At 43.1% G+C, this 20,696-nt stretch overlaps 2 protein-coding genes across 2 annotated transcripts; both read right to left on the bottom strand.

Annotated features, from left to right (window-relative positions):
* Nucleotides 1-826: 826 nt before the first annotated feature.
* On the bottom strand, nt 827-5,339 carry COQ7 (coenzyme Q7, hydroxylase). Its single transcript, XM_066560861.1, has 6 exons — nt 5,260-5,339; nt 4,935-5,125; nt 4,413-4,527; nt 4,161-4,300; nt 2,080-2,148; nt 827-1,377 (listed from the first exon to the last, which is right to left on the bottom strand). The coding sequence occupies exons 1-6, from the start codon at nt 5,327-5,329 to the stop codon at nt 1,300-1,302; spliced, it is 663 nt and encodes a 220-aa protein (XP_066416958.1). The 5' UTR covers nt 5,330-5,339; the 3' UTR covers nt 827-1,299.
* A 221-nt stretch (nt 5,340-5,560) lies between these two features.
* On the bottom strand, nt 5,561-20,424 carry TMC7 (transmembrane channel like 7). The gene is made up of 16 exons (XM_066560862.1): nt 20,326-20,424; nt 19,908-20,148; nt 17,620-17,768; nt 17,106-17,273; nt 16,841-16,926; nt 16,185-16,330; nt 15,512-15,659; nt 13,894-14,064; nt 12,248-12,405; nt 11,273-11,390; nt 10,541-10,638; nt 10,040-10,223; nt 9,115-9,245; nt 8,690-8,845; nt 7,855-7,933; nt 5,561-6,704 (listed from the first exon to the last, which is right to left on the bottom strand). The coding sequence occupies exons 1-16, from the start codon at nt 20,375-20,377 to the stop codon at nt 6,651-6,653; spliced, it is 2,139 nt and encodes a 712-aa protein (XP_066416959.1). The 5' UTR covers nt 20,378-20,424; the 3' UTR covers nt 5,561-6,650.
* Nucleotides 20,425-20,696: the final 272 nt, after the last annotated feature.

Here is a 20,696-nt window from a genome sequence, read left to right on the forward strand (position 1 = left end):
TTCAGAGAAATGGTCAAATTAGGGAAGATATTGCATTAGTGTAATAGGATGGACCTGTAGTAAACCTGAGTTTTCACACACACTGCTCACAACTGTCTGGGACTGAGGCAGTAAAATGAGACTCCCTCAGAGTTATCTTCTGATTCTGCAGTCCCTGAGAATCTGTGATGTAGCTTTGAGTTCCTCAAGTCACATTATTCCAAATCAGTCACAGAGAACCAAATGCTACTTTGACTGAACAAAATAAATAACATCAGTAGTTTGAGCCTAACAAGGTGACACTTGCAACAGTTTGAGAGATTTAAATTTTAAAGAACATACTAAGTGTGAAAGTCATAACAAAATCACACAGAATAGTAATTTCTCTGTATAAAGATTTAACCTTCTGCCTAAGCTCCTTCACCAAAAAAAGGGTAAATAATCCTCTTTAAGAAGCCTTTAATGTCAATTTATTCATCAATCAGTACCTACAAACACTAACAGAGCTACTAAAAAAGGCAAGCCCAGATGTACCTGGATTAAATGTTGTCTGAACAAAGTAAGATAAGATTGAAAGCTCTAATAGAATATTGAATGCAATTTCACAGTGCTCCAAGTTGCTCTCTCCACCTGCTTTATGACAGGGTATTCCTTACATGCTCAGGTAAAAAAAACCTGCAAACCAAACAAACCCAAGAAAATACCAAAAAAAAAAAAAACCCAACAAAAAATCCCCACCACAACAACAACAAAAAAAATAGTAAGAAAAATTCTATTCAAAGAATTTGGAACTGTGCCTGAAAAAAGGCCCACCCCAAAACACACAGAAGTCTTTAAGTAAAACTGGTCTTATAATACCAATTTTTATTCAAGATGGACTGAAAATAAATACTATTACTTCACTCACCCTGGAAACAGAAAAAAATATTCTTCTTGGTCTGGATAACTATTTTAAAATGAGCTGCTCCAGCTTATTTCAAGTACACATAAATTTGAAGGCAACAGAGAATGTATTTGTCATTTATCTGTGTGTGCATCCATACACAAATACTGTATATATACACCATGTATATACATATTGTGCTGCCACCTTGTGAACAGTCTCTGAATAGGGAGGTTTAGTTCACACAGACTCAATTCTGCCACCTTTATTCACATTTAGCTCAACTGACTTTAATAGAGATACTTTTTAAATGGGGACTCAATGTGACAAAGGATGGCTGAAAATTTTAAAAGGCTGAATAAAATAGCTGAATCTTCCACAATTTCCATATGCTTTTGTGTCACAGTTTATTGCCACAGCTATTATGAAAAATATAACTAAATTCTTTCTGATAAAAATATTGCAGCTTTACATCCAAGTTGTATGGCTGTCTTCAAAACAGAATAAGCTGGTGTCTGTAAAAAGAATAAAAGATTAAATAGTAAATAGTAAAAAGAATAAAAGATTTAAAAGATAAATAGATTAAATACATCTACTTGAAGTGTTTTGCTTGAACCAGATTGTGATAATGAACAGTAAGCACTATTAAAAAAATCAAAGTAAAAACACATGCATGCCAAGAAAACCCCACCTGTATTTGCAGTCTAATCTATCCTAGAGAAAACTAAATTAAAATTTATCAACTTTTCAGAAGATTCCCATTTCCCCACAAATGCAAGTCAAGAGAAAAAATAGAGAAGTCACATATTCCCCATACAGTATCCACGGGAGCACAGAATTCAGTTCAGTGTTCTAAGATGGTGCCTCCAGTTCCCAACACTGTATGGATAGCCCTTATTAGCCTTATCTTCAAAAATATTTAATTTAAACTGAAATTAAAAGAAAGTCTAAAAACTTGCAGAGGATACCTCTTAGGAAAGAAAAAAAAAAAACAAAACACTTTAACACTTGACATGAATTCCAACAGATTTAGTTCTGTTCTAGAAAAATGAAGGTTATAACAAGCAGGACATTCTTCTATGTATCTTTGGGAAAGAATATCAAGAGCCTTATTTTCTGCTTCTCAAAGAGCCACATCCCAATCTCTAAGTAAGAAAGTAAAGAGCAGCACATCCACATCCTCACAGGCAGCATCAATTAGGCACCATTCTACTCACAGCTTCTGCATCGTGCTCCAGCCCGGTGTCGTGGTGCTCCTGCTCCTCGTCCCGGAACTGCTTTATGACCTGCAACACCAGCACCCCCTGAGCCTGCTGGGCACAGAAACCAAGGCAGCCAGCACACAAAACTACATCCTGCTGTCCTTATGTGCACCATGGCAAGCCAGGGTCTCTCAAACACTTCTCAAAGACCTGAACCTCCAATTCAGCAAGAAGAGAATTATTTACAGCATTCCCCTGACCTGAAGTTCTTCTGGTGGTCTCCAAAGAAGTCTTTAAGTTCAAGCTGTTGTTTAATTAATATATTGTGGTATTTGCTGGGTGCCCAGGACAAAGGAGGAATTGATGAATCTGACTATGTTTTTAGAAGGCTTATATTATACTACATTATATTCTATTCTATTATGAATGCTATGCTAAACCATACTAAAGAATAGAGAAAGGATACATCAGAAGGCTTAATAAGACACTAATGAAAAACTTGTGACTGACTCCTCAGAGTCCAACACAGCTGATGGTGATTGGTCATTAAGTAAAAACAATTCACATGAAACCAATCAAACATGCACCTGTTGGTAAACAATCTCCAGACCACATTTTAAAGCAGCAAAAACACAGGAGAAGCAACCAGATAATTATTGTTTCCAAAGCAGCAAAACACAGGAGAAACAATCAGATAATTAGTGTTTTCATTCTTCTCTGAGGCTTCTAAGCTTCCCAGGAGAAGAAATCCTGGTGAAGGGATTTTTCAGAAAATATGACAGTGACAATATATCACTATTTTTTCACTGTTTCAAAAAAGCTATAGCCATAGTAACTTTTAAGACTGACTAGTTTCACACCCCCACATTATTCTGACAATTTTCATGAATAAAGGAATTAAGGTCCCTGCTTGCCAATCACTAAGGGTGTTCCCCTGTAAGCTAATCAGTTTTTTTTGTTCATTCTACCATACTCTAAAGAACAATTGTTTGTTTTCTAATTTTCCAGCTGGAACAAAAAGGTTTAGAGGATTTTCTCCTGAGATGCCTGCCGATGATCAGGATTGCTTAATGAAGAGCTTAGCACTTACACACACCTGGGCACTGTCCCTGCCCAACAGGTTTGCATTGCTTTTGGTGCCCCTCCTGCTTCTCCTCATACTGGCACTGTGAATAAACTCACTGCCTGGAGCTTTCTCTTTATTTTGTGTCATCTCTATCTATTTCATTATACCATTATCTTCAGGGGTGGTATTTCCCTGGTGCACCTCAGCACAACCCTGGTTACTTCAGAGACAGTTTCTGCCACAATGGGATACATTGGAATAATCAGATTTTGCTACATGTTACACTATGCACACTGAACACACCAGTAGCCAGCAAGGCTGGAAATGAACCAGTTCCACCTGCTGCCTGGGGGAACAGCTCAATCTGCCACAACCACTTGCAGGAATGTGTCCCAGTTTGATACCTAAAATGCTTGTAAAGTTATTTTCTCACAGAGCTGACAAACATCAGCTCCTTACACACTCTGAGAGCATCCAGGACTAGAAGATGAACAGGGTGCTGGGTGGCAGCAGTGCCAGGAGGGCAAACCCCACCCTGGGGTGCATCAAACACAGCATGGGCAGAGGGGCTGGAGGAGTCACCTCGAGCTCACCCTGAGCACTGTGTGTGGCTCTGGGTCCTACAGGTTAAGGAGCACATGAAGGTAATTGAAATGCCTTCAGAGGAAAGCAACACAGCTACTGTGCAATCAATATTTCCTCCTTTTGTTTCCCCTCTAGACAATTCCTTTCAATTAAAATTAATCAGACTTAAAGCATAATCTTCTCACTTAAAAAGCAACCAGTGCATTACTGAAAGCACAGTGAAGATAACCCAACATATGTCTTAAGTTTGGTGCTTGATCAATTTAGTGCTGCTGAAGGAAAAAGCATCCTTTTATTTTTAATAGTTTCTGTTGACTTCAGCATTCTAAGTGACAGAACAAAAAGATCCACTGTAAATTCTAAAAGCATATTATTTTTAAAAGACTAAATCACATCAGATAATTCAATCAATTTGTTAAACATCTTCTAAGCCATAGTTAAATACCTGCAATAGCTCTTTGTACTTTTCTGGATCCTCCTCTATCAGAGTTCTGATCTGGTTGTTGTAGTGCTCTGATATACTCTCTTCCACAGCCACTGTGCAAGCCATTGCACCCTTCTTCCCAAGCAAAGCACTTCCAGCCCCTGGGATTGGGGTACCAGACACATGAATACAATGAAATCTGAAGCAAAACAAATAATATAACACAACTGAAGACTTGACAAAACAACAATAACAGTAATTATTCAGACTCACCTAAAACAAAACCTGCTACATTCCAGAAAGGCAATAGAACAGTAGGTCGAACTCTGTATGCCACCATGAGCTCATTGAACCTTTTCAGGTGGTTTTTTTCTTGATTCCACATTTGCTGCAAAAGAGACAGATGGCAGAGAAGAATAAAACCACAAGAGGTAAACATTTCCAATAAAACTAATAAAAACCAAAACAGCTCAGGCACATATGCTGTGATAGCTGAGGCAACACTGTAATGATGTAACATCAGAGAGGAGAAATAGTGGAGAAAGGCAGGTGCAGATCGTTATAAAAAGGACAAAGAGACAGTTGTAAGAAGATAACATAAAAACATTTGCAAAATAGGGCAACGCTACAGCAACTGCAGCATCAGTCACCCCCTTACCAAGTACTCCCACGCGCACGTTTGGAAGCGCTCAGAAAAACTGGACAATAATCTTGCCATGAAGGCTACGATGTTTCAGCATCCCCCGGCCGCTGTTAGCCACACGCAAACGGAGCACAGCCGCGGGGATGGCTGACCTGGATGACGGGTCCCACGCTCGACCTGCCCAGCACGGCCATTTGCCCCGCATAGATGCGGTTCGCCCCGTACTCCCCCGCATGGTCCACGCGGATGATGCGGTCTATGACGGGCTTGTTGATGCCGTCCTGCGCCACCCGCGAGCTGCACGGCCTGAGGGCGGCCCCGGCGCCGGGCACAGCCCGCACACCTGCCGGAGAGACAAAGGTGACGCGCGCTCCGCCGCCGCCCGCTCCCCGTCCGCGGAGCCGAAGGACCTGAGGCGGCCTGGGGCGGCGGCGCGGAGGCCTGAGGGGCGGGCAGGGAGCGGAGCCGAGCCCGTACCCGGCCCGCAGCGGAGGGGCCGGCGCTGCAGCAGGGAGCACCGCAGAGCCAGGACCGCGGCCGCCGCCATCGCGCTGGGAGCGACGTCATCACCGCGCGCCGCCCTGGCACGGTTCCGATTGGCCCCGCGCGGCCGCCGCAAGGGACAGCGCAGCTGTCAATCAAAACCCGCGGCGTGGTTGCCATGGGAAGGAGGGGCGGCCCCTAGCGGGCGAGGCGGGAACGGCGGCGGGAGCGGCGCTGAGGGAGCGAGAGCTGAGGGCGGCCCCCACAGGCACAGCGAGCGAACGGCACCAGGCGGTATGGTAAAATAAATAGCGTTTATTGAACGGTCATTCCTTTAAAATGAGCACAGAAAACATTCCAAAATATTATATTAAAAAGATAGTGTCTCACATTAACTAAGAGCGGACTAATGCAGATTTCAAACAATAAAAGTTTTGTACAAGAAATCCTTAATCAGAATCTTTAAATAAAGGACTGGGTTAGTAGCCTACAGGGACACACGGTTGTCTGATACACATGGTCCCAGCAGTTCAGGTAAGACAGAGAAAATGAGAAATTAAGGGGTACTGACACACTATTGCCAACCAAAAATTTAACCCTGAAATATTCACATTTTAAAACACATAGACCAGTAGTCAAGATGTCAAGATGTTCATACAAGAATAAAACACAAACAATAATGACTTAAAACGTTAAAAAAATCCCAAAAAGGCCCCTCCACAGCAGCAAGGCTGGTGCCCCAGCAGTGCTGTGCCTGCTGGCTTCTTCCTACCCCAAGTGTTTATTCAGAGCTTTCTTATCAGTTTGTTATCTCTGAACCATTTTATGATCAGTTATCCAGTGTTCAATTGCTCTACTTCAGAGCAGCATAAATAGCAAACCCTCACCTCTAAAAATATTTAGAAGACTGATTTCAAACCCATGCTATATTTTCTTTTCCTATGCACTATTTCAACATACTTCCATACATACTTATTTTTTAAAACCAAAGCAAATGAAAGGCATTGAAAACATATAAAACCATACCTTTTTCCTCTCTCATGATTCTTATAGCATAATGTGTAAAAACAGTACAAAAAGGTTTCACTTCTGATCACATTTTACCCAAACTCCCTGAAAAAATAGGGATCAAATCCCAACGACCCTGAAGCTGTATGAGTGTTGAAGTATCCTTTTTTGAACAGCTCTAACACAGTATAAATCAGCTGAATTTCCAAGTTTTGGAAACATTAGGCCTCAGACCACAAGCGCCCATTACACAGACCACAGTCCCAGAGTGTCAGTCAGCTGCTCAGGTTTTAGAAGCTGCAAATGCTTCTGCTATTATCTTCTTTTTCTGGGAGTTTCAGGAAGTCAAGTTCTTTTGGCTTGTGTGGTTTTCAAGGTTACTTCTGTGCTTCTGTTATTTTTCTGATTAGGAACATCTTGTCACGACTCTCCTGGAAAGACAGAAGAACAAGAATGCTCCACATGAACAGTGTTAATACAAGTCATCTACAACAGCTCATTTCTTCATTAGAAATAGGTGCATTCACCAATTGCACTCCCCCAGCACACTCCCAACTGCCTGAACAATTTCAAGCTCACAATGGCCTTGACTTCATTTATCTCACCTCAGGTTACACATTAACAGTTCTGCATTGAGCCTCGTAAAAACATCTCACACACCTCAAAATTTAAAACCACGCTTCCAGGAAGCTGAACAAGAGCAAGCAAACGAAAATAAAAATCACAGAAGAATTTTTAGAATTCCCAGCTGATTTGTGAACCCTTCAAAAAGCAGAAAGGCTTTTGTTCCTAAATTCCTCACTCCTGAAAAAGCTCCCCCCAGTAAGTGTTTTTCTGCAAACAGGTTGTTAAATGCCATATCTAAAAGAAGCACATATCCAGAAATGGGCTATTTAATAAGAAAGTGAGAAGTTTCACTGCTGAGGCTGATTCCTGACTCCAGCAGTTTGTCAGACCACAGCACACAAATGCTGCCAAACCTGGCAGTGGCTTTGGATGGCCACAAAGCAGCAGTTCTGCACTGGCACCCTTCTCCAAAGGGCTCTCAGTGCTGACTTGTTCCACTTTCAGTACCTGCTCAAGCACTTCCAGGCCTACACTCCAGAACAAGACCAAAAAGATGCAGCAGAAATACAGGCCTGGAGGGCAGGGTAAGCAGTTGGGTGCCTGTTTGTGAGGGCAGAGAAGGAAACAGAAGTGGAGGTTGTGCAAGATGGTGGAGAGGACAGGAAACACAGGATTCAGGTTCTTTGGCAGAAAAAAAAACCAACATATAATTGGATTTACATAAGACAATAGATGAAAAACAGGGACACAGCTTCTCAGGGGCACATCCCTTGCATGTGTGTTGCCTGATATAACCAGACCTTGTTGCAGTTGCAGCTGGTACCCAAGAAAATCAATTCCACTGAGAAATACCACAATGCTTTGGTTATTTTTTCTGGGTAATTTGTAAAACATTCTTTACTGCCTGTTGCAAACACCAAATATCCAGGAGACTATGAAAACCAATATTCCTCTCATTTCTGTACCCTTAAAGTTCTCTTTGTTGTGTGAGCAAAGTGGTGGGTCAGATCTTACCAAAACCAGTTGTTCTCTCAGCTGCTCAACCGCTCGCTTGTGTGCTTGAGCCAAGGCAATAACATAGAACATAATGATGCTGTAAACAACAAACAAAAAGGGAGGACTTGAGATTTCCCATGTATGTAATAACAAGCTCAGTTCAGGAGAAGACATAAATGTGTCCTACAAAAAGGAAGGGCTGGATGGAGTCCTAAATAAGCCACAAGCATAGAAGTTTTAGAAAGCATCAGGTAATAAGGCTCCAAAATTTGCAAACAGTTTAGTTAAAATGAAATGCAAAAAATTCCATTTAAACTTAAGAAAAACACTCCTTTTTATTGGAAAACTGACCAGACCCTTGAACAGTGTTGTGCAGTCTCTATCTTTGGAGATACTGAAAATATAACTGGGTATGGTTCCTGCTATACTTGACTCTGTTTTGAACAGGAGAATTGGGTTAGACTCTCTCTACAGGTGGCATCCAACCTTAAAAATACTCTGATTCTACACTGAATTTTATCTTCCAGAATGACTGCTTTGGGAGTTTTGTTTTTTCGGACTAGGGTTTGTGGATAGGAGCAGTGATCACAGGGCTTACATACAGTACTAATTTGCAGAGGATTCACAGTTAACATTTTTGAGAAGGACATTGTTGAATATGGGATGTGCAAGAGGAAATGGAACAAAGCTGATGAGTGTGACCACATGGGCAAAGACATAAGGGCTGAGGATTCCTATGGGTTTTGATGCTTTTGACTGCAAATGGAAAATCTGGCCTAACAGATGCTTGATATGAGTTCAGTAAGCAAGGAAATGAAGCTGCATAAGGGAATCAAATCTCCCCAGTACTCACCAAAGGATCACAAAAAAAGGCACTGCAAAGGCTTCTGATGAAATGCCAAAAAGGAACTGCTGCAGACCTGTTGGAAACTGAAGTATTGTATCTGGAATGACTTCCCATGAAGTGTTAAAATGCCTGAATGGCCCACATGCCTTGGAAGAGGGAATACTGTCAAAGAAGCAGAACAGAAAGATATTACACCAAAATGTAAAGATAAAATAATCCAGCACAAACCCAGCAGCAGTTTGGTGATGCAGTAAAAGTGTCCTATGTCTATAAAACTGTAATTTTTGTTTATATGAACTAAGCTGTAAGTTTATGTGTTATACCCTATAGATTTTATTCCATTAATCATTCTAAAGTTGTGTGTCTGCTTTTACAGAACTGACAAGCTTTGAATAAGTGTCAGCTTCACAGAACTTAAAGTTGTCACTTACCGTGCTATGCTGAACCCCAGAGGGACAAAAGCCAAGAGGAGCCCAATCAACAGCACCACCAGGAAGAAAAAGTTGGAACTTGATGCCCTTATAGGCTTTGCTGCAGGTTTGCTTGTGTGTTTCAAAACAATCTGAAGAGGGAAGGTGAGTAAAACTGTTACCAGTACATCTATCTAGATATACACCCAAATATACTTCCCCTAGCAACTGAATTTTCCATTCTCTAATGTGCCACCAGCCACCACACAACCACCTCCTTTGGGAAGGGCTAAGACAAGATTGCCCACACATTTTGGTATAAGTCAATGTCTCCTAATTTGTGTAAGAATTTGATCCAGAGGACCTCACACACTTGCACAGAGTCAACTGACAGAGGCATTTGGTGTATGACCCATGGCATTGCTGTTGGCTTTGTTCAGCCACATCTTCTCTGGATACATCCCCTCTTGCTAAAGTATCAGCAAGAATTGGAGGCACAGAAGGAGCTGTGTGGTCACTGAGCAAAACTTCTGATAGTCAGAAATCACACAAATGTCCGACCCAGCTTGCATTTTCCATTTTGCTCCCAAATTTTTAGCAGTTTTGCAAAATTTTGTCCAAGTTCTAAGCTGTGTTGCTAGTAAATAGACTACTGCAGGAAAGTCTTATAAACCAGCTTTGTTACATAAAAAGCTTTTCTTTTTAAAAAAAAGGCAAATAATTTGAGAAGTAGTAATTGAAACATGGCTTTGCTTGATTTCAAAGCAAAATTCTACTGTCTGTTAAAAGACCAAAACCTTACTGAAAATGGAATATCATTGGCTCATTCCATCCACAGATGGTTTTGAGTTTTTTGTTGGTTTTAAATCACCTGCATATCTATATGCCTGCATTACAAACACCACAGAGATGTACTCAATTCTTATCAAGCACATGCCCTCATTACCTTTTTAACATAGAAGATGATGAAGTATTTTATAGTTGCTATTGCAGGGAGAAGTGGTGAAAAGAAGGTTCCAATGAAGCAAATAGTCTGCCCATAAATGATTTCCAGGACATTGTCAGAAATTCCAAATTCCTTATGTCCAAACCACTGAACAAGCTTGCAAGAGCAATGAGTAACTAACAACCTGAAACCAAAGAATATTTTTAGTCCTAAACTGAAGTTGTAGAATTTAGATGCATTCTAACACATTTGAAACACACACAACTTAGCATTTAAGCATTAGACAACATAACAGAAAAGGTCTGAAGAAAAAAGCTCTCAAATATCAAAACCTATACAGCCATGTGAATAGCAAACAGGTGCTCAAACCACCAGAAATATGTTTATGCTTTATTTTAAAACTTTATTTTGGCTAGCAATATGGGGAAAGTAAAGCAGAAAAAATAAAATGTGTTTCATATGTCATTTGTAAAAATATGCTCAAAAAGCAGAGATACATACTTTCTGGGGAAGTCTGCAAACAGGGCCACAGCAAGAATTACAATAAAATCAAACATCATCAGTTTGTACATTTCTCGCCCAACATCAGATTCCCAGCACTATAAAAACAAGTCAGGAAAAACAAGATTAGCACTCTAAATAAACAAGTGAAAAAGCAATAATCATCTCAGTTAACACCATGAAGGTTCAAATGCTATTAAGTCCAATTTCTAAAATATTCAAGTGTTTTAAAGTTCCCATGCCAAGCTTTTCACTTTTGGGGTTTTTTTTTGGTTTTGTTTGTTTGATTTTGAGGTTTTTCTCTGAGGTGGGGCAGGAGGGGGGAGGTGTGTGGCTGGGTGTGTTTGGTTTGGTTTTGATGGTTGGGGTTTTTTTGGGGGAGGGAAGGGGGGGGTGGGGTTATTTTGAGGAAAACCCATTTGCCTTAATGCACAAAAGGCAGTAGCACAACATCTGCAAAACACAGCTACCTCAGACAATCCTCATGGTGGACAGGTCTGTGCTAAGGAATCATCTGACACTGGATTAACTCTAATCAGAGTTTTAGACAGGCAAAGGATATATGTGTAACAACTGTACAGGTTTGCACTGAGCAGTGGGAATCAACACCAGGTATAGCATGAACAGCAACCCCAGGGCTCCTACTGAACACCTCCAGACAAGCAACTCTCATGGAAAACAAATCTCCCTTCACAAGCTCAGATGATTAAACACCAAGATAAATCTGCTTACAGGATAGAGTTTGTAATTGTATCCACAGGGCTTACACTTGTCACTGCCACAGTTGGAGATTTGACTCCACAGTGAGAACAAGAGAACGCCAATATTGGCCAACCGCACGAAGACACACCTGCAAGAAAGGCAAAACCTGACTCCAAATGTGCCAAAAAAAAGCCATTTAACACTTGGCACACCTTGTGCAGGCGTCCAAGGAAGCCTTAAAACACAGAAGGGTCATGCAGACCTTTAACAGGGCAGCCAGCCAGATAATAAACACATTTCTTTCCTTAGCTCTAAGTTAAAATTGCTTTTGACCTCCCCAGCTTTAGGCTACAGTCCCTTGTTTCTTCTCTCAATAGTGTTCCTAGATCAGTCATTTCAGCTGCAGATCTTGATGCTGCAATGGGTTGCCATTCCCTCAGGTACCGTTCTGTGTGCAGCATTTCCATTTCATGTAGCTTCAGGCCTTCTGAAGCACATGGCCAAATCACAAATACAAAGCATGGACTTGCAGAGTTCAGGTTCTTCAACCCAGATCTTACTGCCTTAAGCTGCCAAACACCAGCTCTTACACTGACACATCTTTTACCCCAAATCTTTTAACTTCTGCCTTGAGCAAAGCCGTGCCTCAGTCACTGCTGTACACTCACTTTTGCTCATTCAGGGAACTGCTGCACGCAAAGCAGTGAATCCACAGCTCTGCAGCCACAAGTTTTCTACTGACTATTTATTCTGGTTGAAGATGTCCAGACCACACAGCTAAATGGGACCAAGAAAAAAACTTGGACACTGAGATGATTGCACTGTACTGTCATCAAAACACATTGTTCCCAGATTTAAAGTTTCCAACTAAACATTGGCCAAACAATGCCTCCTTGGTTTCCAGTGCCACCTTGTCTGCTTCTTGATGTTTCAATGTAACAATATATATAGCCTACCAAGAACAAGTTGTTGAAACATCCAAAGCCACAATAAAAACATCTTTACCTCATGAGTGTCAGCTTGATTTCAAAGGCTGGTGTATACTCTTCAAATTTGATCAGAAATGCAAAGATCAGAGGAGCGATGAAGTTGGCCAGTGTGATCACCATGGAAGGCAAATACTGCACTAAGAGATTAACCTGGGAGTTTGCATTGCCAATGTCCTGCAGGAGAAGAGATGAGACAAACACAAGGCTTAGGGCAACACACCTTCCTGAGTGTGCTGTCTCCAGCTACACACAGCCTGCCTTGCCCAGGATCCAGGCAGCGTCTTTTACTCTGTCTTCATCCTCCACTAACATCTGCATTGGCAGTAAGAATCAACACCAGGTGTAACATGAATGGCAAACCCAGGGCTGATTCTGAATACCTCCAGACAAGCAAATTTCATGGAGAACAAATCTCTATCCTTTATATGAGCCTGATCACTGCTATCTCTGCAATTTGCTGCTACACACCCTTGCTTTCTCCTGCTCCTTTCATCAGGAACTCCCTCCCCCTCCAGGTGAGAGCATTTCTGTACTTCCTCAAAGCTTCTGTTTAAAGAGGTTCAACTCACCAAGGTTTGTGTCTGACTGTTGCTAACCAGCACCAAGGCTACCAGGTTTTACAGCTATTCCAAGTGCAGACACTTTTCAATTTATTCTTGCTGGTGCCAAGCAACTCCCCTGACTTTCCTACCATCCTGACAAGCTCCTCTAACTGCTTGTTAAGACAAGGTCAAGATATCAGCCCTTCTACTTAAAGCCCACAGTAAGTGGAGCTGTTCAGTGTTGTGCAGTCCTCTTCTCTGCCCTCAAACAGTATCTCTGACACATAAACTCATTTAGCCCCCATTTCCTGCTTCTGTCCCAGCAATCCTGGCAGTTTACAGAAGTTCAGAGTTAGGTCCACCATGAGCACAACGTTCCTTGTGAACAGCTAAGTCCATCACACCAGGAACTTACACAGAAGAGAGAAAAATGGTGGTCCCCATTTCTACCAGACTAATCAAACCCTGGGGTCCTACAGAGAAGTCAGTTACTTTTGTGAAGCTGTCACAACCAGAAGCTTGTCTGCTTTGTTCTGCTTCTGAACCACTCTTTCCATCTGCTTGTCCTGCCAGAGGTGAAACCAACTCAACCTGATTCTTTCTGCTAGTGATGCAAGAACCTTTGCTTCTGAAACCTGCTGTGTGATCAAAGCCTTCCTGTTTCCCCACACAGGGTAACTCAAGCCACAAGATAGATCACAATCTTCACTCTGCCTTCCCCTGAAGTGCATTTTTGCAGCTGACAGCAAACCAGATCATGATGAAGTTTGATTTAACCAGGTCAGTTCTCCCAGCCAGTTCACTGTCCAGACCCAGCAGGTCAGTGAGGTGAGCACAGTTACAAGGGAAAGGCAGTGAGGGCTGCTCTTCTTGTCAGCTCCAAGGCACTCAACACTGAAGCCTCTGCAATGGGAGACATTACTGGGGAGGCTGTTTTGGCACATGGTTCTTGATCTTTCCTGCTCTCATCTACTAAAAAAATTCTAAGTCTGTAGAAAGCATTTTCAGATCCCTGCATGAAAAGTGCTATATTAAGATACTTGACTCTTTCACAATAGTTCCTCTTACTGTAATCACCAGCCTTGACCAAAACTGTTCGAGTGTCATTTCTTATACTCACATTGGAGTTTTCTTGAGAGAAGACAGTTACTCTATAAATTGAGTAAAAACATCCTGATAAAATGGCAATGACAATTATATTTATAAATATTCTCAGAGAGTAGATGCGTAGCTTTTCTTCCATTCTCCTCTCAGCTATTTTTTGCTTCAGTTTTTCTTCCTGCAAGTCCGACTACAAAGAAAAGAAAAAAGAGATGCAGTTTTTTTGATGCAGCATACAACACTTAACACCATGTCTTCTCCCCCTCAGAAGTGCAAATCTGTAGCCTGTTCCAGGAGAGTCACTCCAGTGCCTGCCCAAGCACACAGAACAGAGTGTCTTTGCTTTGACAAAACAGGTCCATGCAGGAATGGAAGCCCCTGTGTGCTCAGCCTCCTCGAGCTGAGGGCTCCGTAGCCAAAGACAAGTGCCCTGCAATCCTCTTGTCTCTACTGTATCAGTAACACATTTCCTTGAGGACAGACAGTTTGCCTGTTTGTTGAGAGAGCCTGATCTCAGCTTGAAACTAAACTCTGAAATGGGTAAGCCAGTCACTCATCTCATTACTTCTGCAGGTAAGTAACCAGCCCTCACCATTATGGCTCAAAATTCCTTCTACTCTTTGTGAAGGAAAACTGGGGGCTGGCACTGAAAGAAGGAAGTACAGTTTTAAACAGCTTGTCATGTAAACTTGGTGTATTTCACCTTAAGTGACATGAAAATACAATATCTCCTGTGAGGGCAATTTAACCTGGGCAAACCAACATAACACCTATATGAGAGTATTTTCTGATGATTTATGTCCATCAAACTAATATTAAGGGGCCAGTTCTTCTAAGATGCATGTTCTGGAGGCAAAAGTGTAGCAAGTGAAAGAGGTTCTGATTCTATGATGAAAATAGATGACTGCGAACTTCATTAGAGCAGAAAGCAACTCATTGTAATTTATGAAGTCTGTAATTACTGCTTTGTGGTTTGAAGTGGAAGCATCTTCTCAAAGGTAATATTTTCACTACACAAATCTCTGCTTCCAGTGTACAGAGAGCAAAAAGAAGGTCCCTGTTTTACCAAAAGAACCTTTCAGACTTTTTTCAGAGCTTTATGATTTGGGAAATCTATAGCATTTTGTATGTGCATGTGTGCCAAAGACACCTAGTGAGAATTTTTCAGTATCTTCTTACTGCAACATTACTCTCGAGCAGTACAAAGAGCACCATCTGAATTTTATTCCTCCCCAAACTACTCCTAACTGCCCTGCATGCTTAAACCCCAGAACACTCCAACTCATCCCTGCAGGGTATTGCCTGCAGCTGGGACAGCTTTTCCTGTTGGACTAGGCAGAAACTAACACAGGAAGCAGGACTGGAGTGTGAGGAAGAGGCAGATAAGAAAAGCAGCTACAGGCTGGCGTGGGTCCCCAGTGCATGGGGGAAGGGCCAACAACATCTGTGCCAATCCTTCTCACGCTGCACTACTCCAGCTACCTAGAAAGCATGCAAGAGGATGTGGGCTGCACCCCCAAAACAAGCAACTGCAATCCTTCTTAACTTTATTCTCTTATCTGCAAAACTGCACACATCTCTTTTTTAGCCATCTAAGCTGTATGAAACCATAAGCACAAAAAGCAGAAGTTACTCACCTGGAGCTCATATTGCAAACTGCGATGTTTCAGCCGGGCTGCACTTGGATCTGTAATGCAGAAGTCCCAGCCCGCAAAGACTTTGTTACAGTAACTCTGAAATGGATCTGCATTGTGCACTAAGTTTTGCTTAAAGCCTTCCACAGACCTAGAGAAAAATTTGTGAGAAGATGTATTTTATGCACAGGAAAAACACACACAAGGAGCCTGGCTGATCAAAGACCCCCACAGTGAGCAAACTGTTACCTTTGCTTAGTACCAGCCACTGTTTGGGACTCTTTGAGTGTGAGATTCTGCAGCAGCTGACCCTGATACAGGTTATTCCCACCTGCTCTTCACCACAGTCACACCTTCTCACCTCACCCAGACTCAGCAAAGGAAACAGATGGCACAAATAAAACTCAACCAGAAACCCCTAAAAGAAATCCTCCAACAAATTCAGTATAGTTGAGGGCCTTTTACTTATAGGCATGCATACATATGAAAAACTGATACTTCAAATTGTTTTCTTTTTCCCAAGCACTCCAAAGGCTACTGAGGCACTGCATCCTCAGGCAAAAGACTCCCCATTTCCACACAAACAGCTCTAGAAAACAGTATGTTCCCTTCAAGAAGGAATACAATCTAAACTGTGCAACAAGTAACAGTAAATAAACAACACCAACATCTTTACCTCTTTATTATCCAGAGCAAACATAAGGCAAGGTAGGCAAATGTAGCCAGCAGGTATGCGAGTGGCAAATTGTACTTCATGATACTGATCCATACAGCATCTATTGAGTAATAGCCATAAAACAAAATTGTCACTTCAAGGAATCCCTGTGAAAATGAAGTTGAAATAGAATTTGCAACAGCAGCAACAACTGCCCCATAAAATCCAACATGGAATTAAGCAAGTAAATTTTGTAAATTTAAAATTAGGGTCCCCAGCAAGCTACAAGCTTGTAGCTTCTAAATATTGCCATTGCCTCTACCAGACTGTAGTGCAGACACTGTGTGCTTAAAATTCCTTCCCTCTCCAATCAAAGAGCTGGAGGACACAGACACTGGGACCCTACATAGTGAGCACAATAGGCAGTGTGCTCCAGAATAATAAAGGGTAGCAGCTGGGGAGGAGAGGCACAGGCTGCAGCACGTGGCCAGACAGGCCTTGTGCTCACTCAGTAGAAGTCATTTTGAAAACTGCCCTTCTCAGAGATAACATACCCCAGTGGTGCATGTGCCTTGTCATTTCTCAAAGTTATCAAAGCTTCATTCCACAAGTAATTTTTTTTTAGTTTTAAATGTTACATGAGACACTTAACTAAAAAAACCCAACTAATTACTTACAGTGCCACTGAGCAAATCTTTGAGGTAAGTATAGAAGTACACAAGTCCCTTATTACCACTAGGTTTATAAATTGTGCAGATATCATCTGTCAAAAGAAAGGTATGAAAAGTCACTCAAATGGTAATGCCCACTGAACTGCAAGATCACATTAATTCAAACATGCCACACTCTTATAAAAAGGCTTTCCTTTTTTTCTGGGAGGTGGAGAAGAAGCTGATGGAAAGGGGGAATCTTACAACAGCTGTACATAGAGAAGATGTTTACCTATGTTCTTTGGAGAAATGTAAGCAATGGTACTGTTGAATAGTCCATATTTAGAAATTATGGTGGGAAGAATAACAAAACTGAACATCAGGATAAAAATTATGAAGTTCAGCAGGACCAGAAAGCGCAGGAAGGAGAAGTAGGACTGGATGCCAGTACCAAATTTCCCTGTGAATAAAAGAAACGTGTGCCAATGATTAAGATGATAAAACCATTGAAAATACAGAGAGAGCAGATTATAAAATCAGTTTCACTAAACCAAAGAAACATTAAAGCTAGTTTTAAGTACTACAGACTTTTAGCAATGTAACTGAAATGCAGGTTGGACATATTAATAATTTTTTCCAATATATTTCCTTCTATCATATAATGGATTTTACATTCAGCAATAATAAGGAAAGAAAGTAACTTCTTAAGCACATATAGTTATATCTGAAACTATGCTCACACAGGTAAAACTGCCAATAACAGAAGGAACTTTCCAGAGGAGAAATGGACATCAGACAAGAAATACCTTCTATGCTGCGAATATCATGTCGCCAAAGCACCAGGTAAGATGACAAGCCCTTGACTTCACTGACTGCTTTTTTCAGTGATTTACTGCTAGTTCTTCTCCACTTCTCCCATCTGGATAAACGTTCTGTTTCAGCCTGCTGATAGTCCCTAAGAATCCAGAAATACAGTTACTGAGCACAAGAAATAATTTTTCACTCCATGTAACAGGGCTTAGCAGGATGGAGCCTGCCCAGAGCCTTCAGGGGAACAGCTGCAGACACACAAGCTCTCCCCATCTGATCTTGCTGACAATGGCAACATCAACGTAATTCAAATAGGGCAAGCTGTCTCATGAAAAACACTCACCTCTCCTGGAGAAAAAACAAATAAACAAAGAAAAAAGCCCCAACAAAACAAAACAAAATTGACAACAATAGCTTTTTGAAATATTTTCTGGAAAGTGCCAATTCAATGAATTTGAGAAAATATTTTTTGCCACCACCTCTGGGGATGCACTGTTCGAATAACAAGCTGCAAACAAACACTGAGAATGTGTCACTGTCTGTAATTTTTAACCACTCACTTATGGATTTTCATACCATATGAATACATTTGCATTTTAAAAAATGCTGCCTGGTCAGCAACAGCATCAAGGAAAATTCTGAGTGGCTCAGAGTTTTTATTTTGTTGTTTCTTTTAAAAAACCTTTATACCAGACAAAATTTCACAGAAATATAGCTTGAAAATGGACTTGTATGCAGCAAATTCTTTTCCAGCCTCTGATGCCACTGAAGAAGGGCAGCACTTAAGTACCCATGAGGACATGATACTGTGGTACCAAGGTTTCAGTTTTAAGACTTGTAGTCAATCCTACTCATGTGCCCAAGGGATGCACTGCCATGTGTGCTCTGTCTTGGCTGTTTTCTCATGACTTGAGCATTTTGGCAGGAATTCAAATTAAACCTATACAAACAATCAAGCAGGCAGCAGATGACCTCAGCTTTAAGAGCAAATACAGCTCCTCTCAAGAGATTTCATTCTGTGGAAACTACAGGCTGCAGTTTGCAGTGTTTTAACTCTGTAGAACTGTCTGGCCCATGCTCGGTTTGCATTGTAAATAGAAGCGTGGGCTGCACATTCATCTGAGTTACAGAAGTTGAGTGTTCAGCTCTCAGGACGTTTGTGCCAAGCACTTTGTGCTGGCAGCTGCTGCACAAATGCAGATCACCGATCTGTAGAAGCGCCAGGAAGCCCCACCAGAACCTCTCAGCACTAACATGTGTAAACAAGCCTGGGACATTGCAACTCCACTCCTCCCTCCAGTTCCTTTTTCTTGAAGAGCTGAACTTTAGATACCCAACTTCAAATAAAAATTCAAGGTCTCAAGCACTTTCCTTTACCGTGACCTAGATCTTCTACTGTTTCTGGTGTACAGCCTATAGAGTTAAACTCCAGGGTCAGGCTGTTTGCCACTGCTCTTGCAATAGAGTAGCTCTTGTCCTCCCTGGAGCACCAGACATTAATTGTACTTCCACCTATCTTCTGGTTCATAACTAGAACCTGCACCTGACTAGAACCTGTACTGAACCAATGTACCTGATTTAAAGGTGGAGCTGTAGTCTGACAGTGCAAAACCACATCCTGTATCCTCTATCCTCAAAGCAGCTTTCAGCCCAGCAGTGAGACATGAGACAACGAGCACTGAAATTCAGGCGGGGCAAAGCAAGGTCTTTGCAATCCCTCCCTCCGGGGGGTTACCACCCGGGGGGCAGGAACAGCCCAGAGAAAAGAGTCATTTAAAAAGGAATGGGGCGGGGGGAGAACATAAAAAGAATCAAAGGGCCTAGGAAGCTTCCTATCGACTGTACAGAACCACAGCAGAGAGCGAGCACTGCCTTGTGTAAGAGTAGCTAAGCAGACTCAAGAGCAGCAGCACTCGCATAGCAGCGGGGGGAGGTGTGTGTGTTCAAGCAGATAACTCACAGTGACCCTTGAAAGCACAAAACCCTGAGGAAAAAAAAATACCAAAAATCCAAAACGAAAAACAGTGAGAAACCGCGTTTGTTTGCTACAGGCAATTCCCAGTTTTGCCTAATTTCTTGCAATTCAACCCACTTCTGTCCCCAGTCAGCCACACCCTCGTGCCAGCCAAGAGCACTCGGGCACCTTCTTGTCAGAATCACATGCCACAGGGTGAAACAGATACAGCCAAACCCAGTTCTCCTTCACCCTTCCATCGCACCTGGGTTATGTTTAGGAAAAAGTCATTTAAAAAACCAAATCAAGGAAGAAACGCGTAAAATTAACCTTGCTCTCCTCTTCTCTGCCATGCACACCGGGCGCTCTCGGGCAGGGCGCTCAGCCAGTCCGCCCGTCTCCTGCGGCAGCGCCCGGGCCGCGTCCCCGCGGCTGCCGGCGGTGCCCAGCGGGGCCGGCCGGCGCTCCTGGGTGCCCCAGCGGCGCCTCCGCGCCGACTGGCAGCTGGGCAGCTCCTGGAGGAAATCCACAGGTGCGGCGCCGTGCGGCTCCTCGGCGAGCAGAGAGAGCCCTGCGAGGGAGAGACGGGCGCTGCGAGTCGGGGGTCGCGGCACCAGGGCAGCCGGGACCCCGCAGCGCCCGAGGGGCGAGCGAGGGCAGCGCCGCTGCTCCGCTCCCGCGCCGTGCCTCCATCCCCCCCGCCACCTGCGGCCGTGCTGCCGCCGCCCCGCCTGCCCCGCGCCCTCACCGCCGCCGTCCCGCTGCCATCCCGGCCCCGCGGCGGCCCCCAGCCCGCTCATGGCTGCGGGGGAAGCCGGAGCCCCGCGCCGGCGCTGCCGTTTCCGGGCGGCGGCTGCCGGGAGTGGGGCGAGGCTGCCCCGGGGCCGCCTTCCCCCGGCCCACGCCCGCCGGGGGCGCCCGCAGCCAACAGGATCGCATTTTGGGGCAGCAGCGTCTTTCTGTTCCTCTTAGCCCAGGCTTGTTTTAAACTCTCCGTGAAGATCCACGGCAGGGTGTAAAGGCTCCTGCTGCCATCAGCCGCCCTCTGCGCTAGAAGGGGCTCAGGCGTCCCAGGTGCGGGCTGGGGGTGTTCTGGCTGTGGGCATCTTTCACCGATGT

This window comes from Molothrus aeneus, chromosome 16 (assembly GCF_037042795.1).
Source record: "Molothrus aeneus isolate 106 chromosome 16, BPBGC_Maene_1.0, whole genome shotgun sequence".
In the NCBI taxonomy this organism is placed as follows: Eukaryota; Metazoa; Chordata; class Aves; order Passeriformes; family Icteridae; genus Molothrus; species Molothrus aeneus.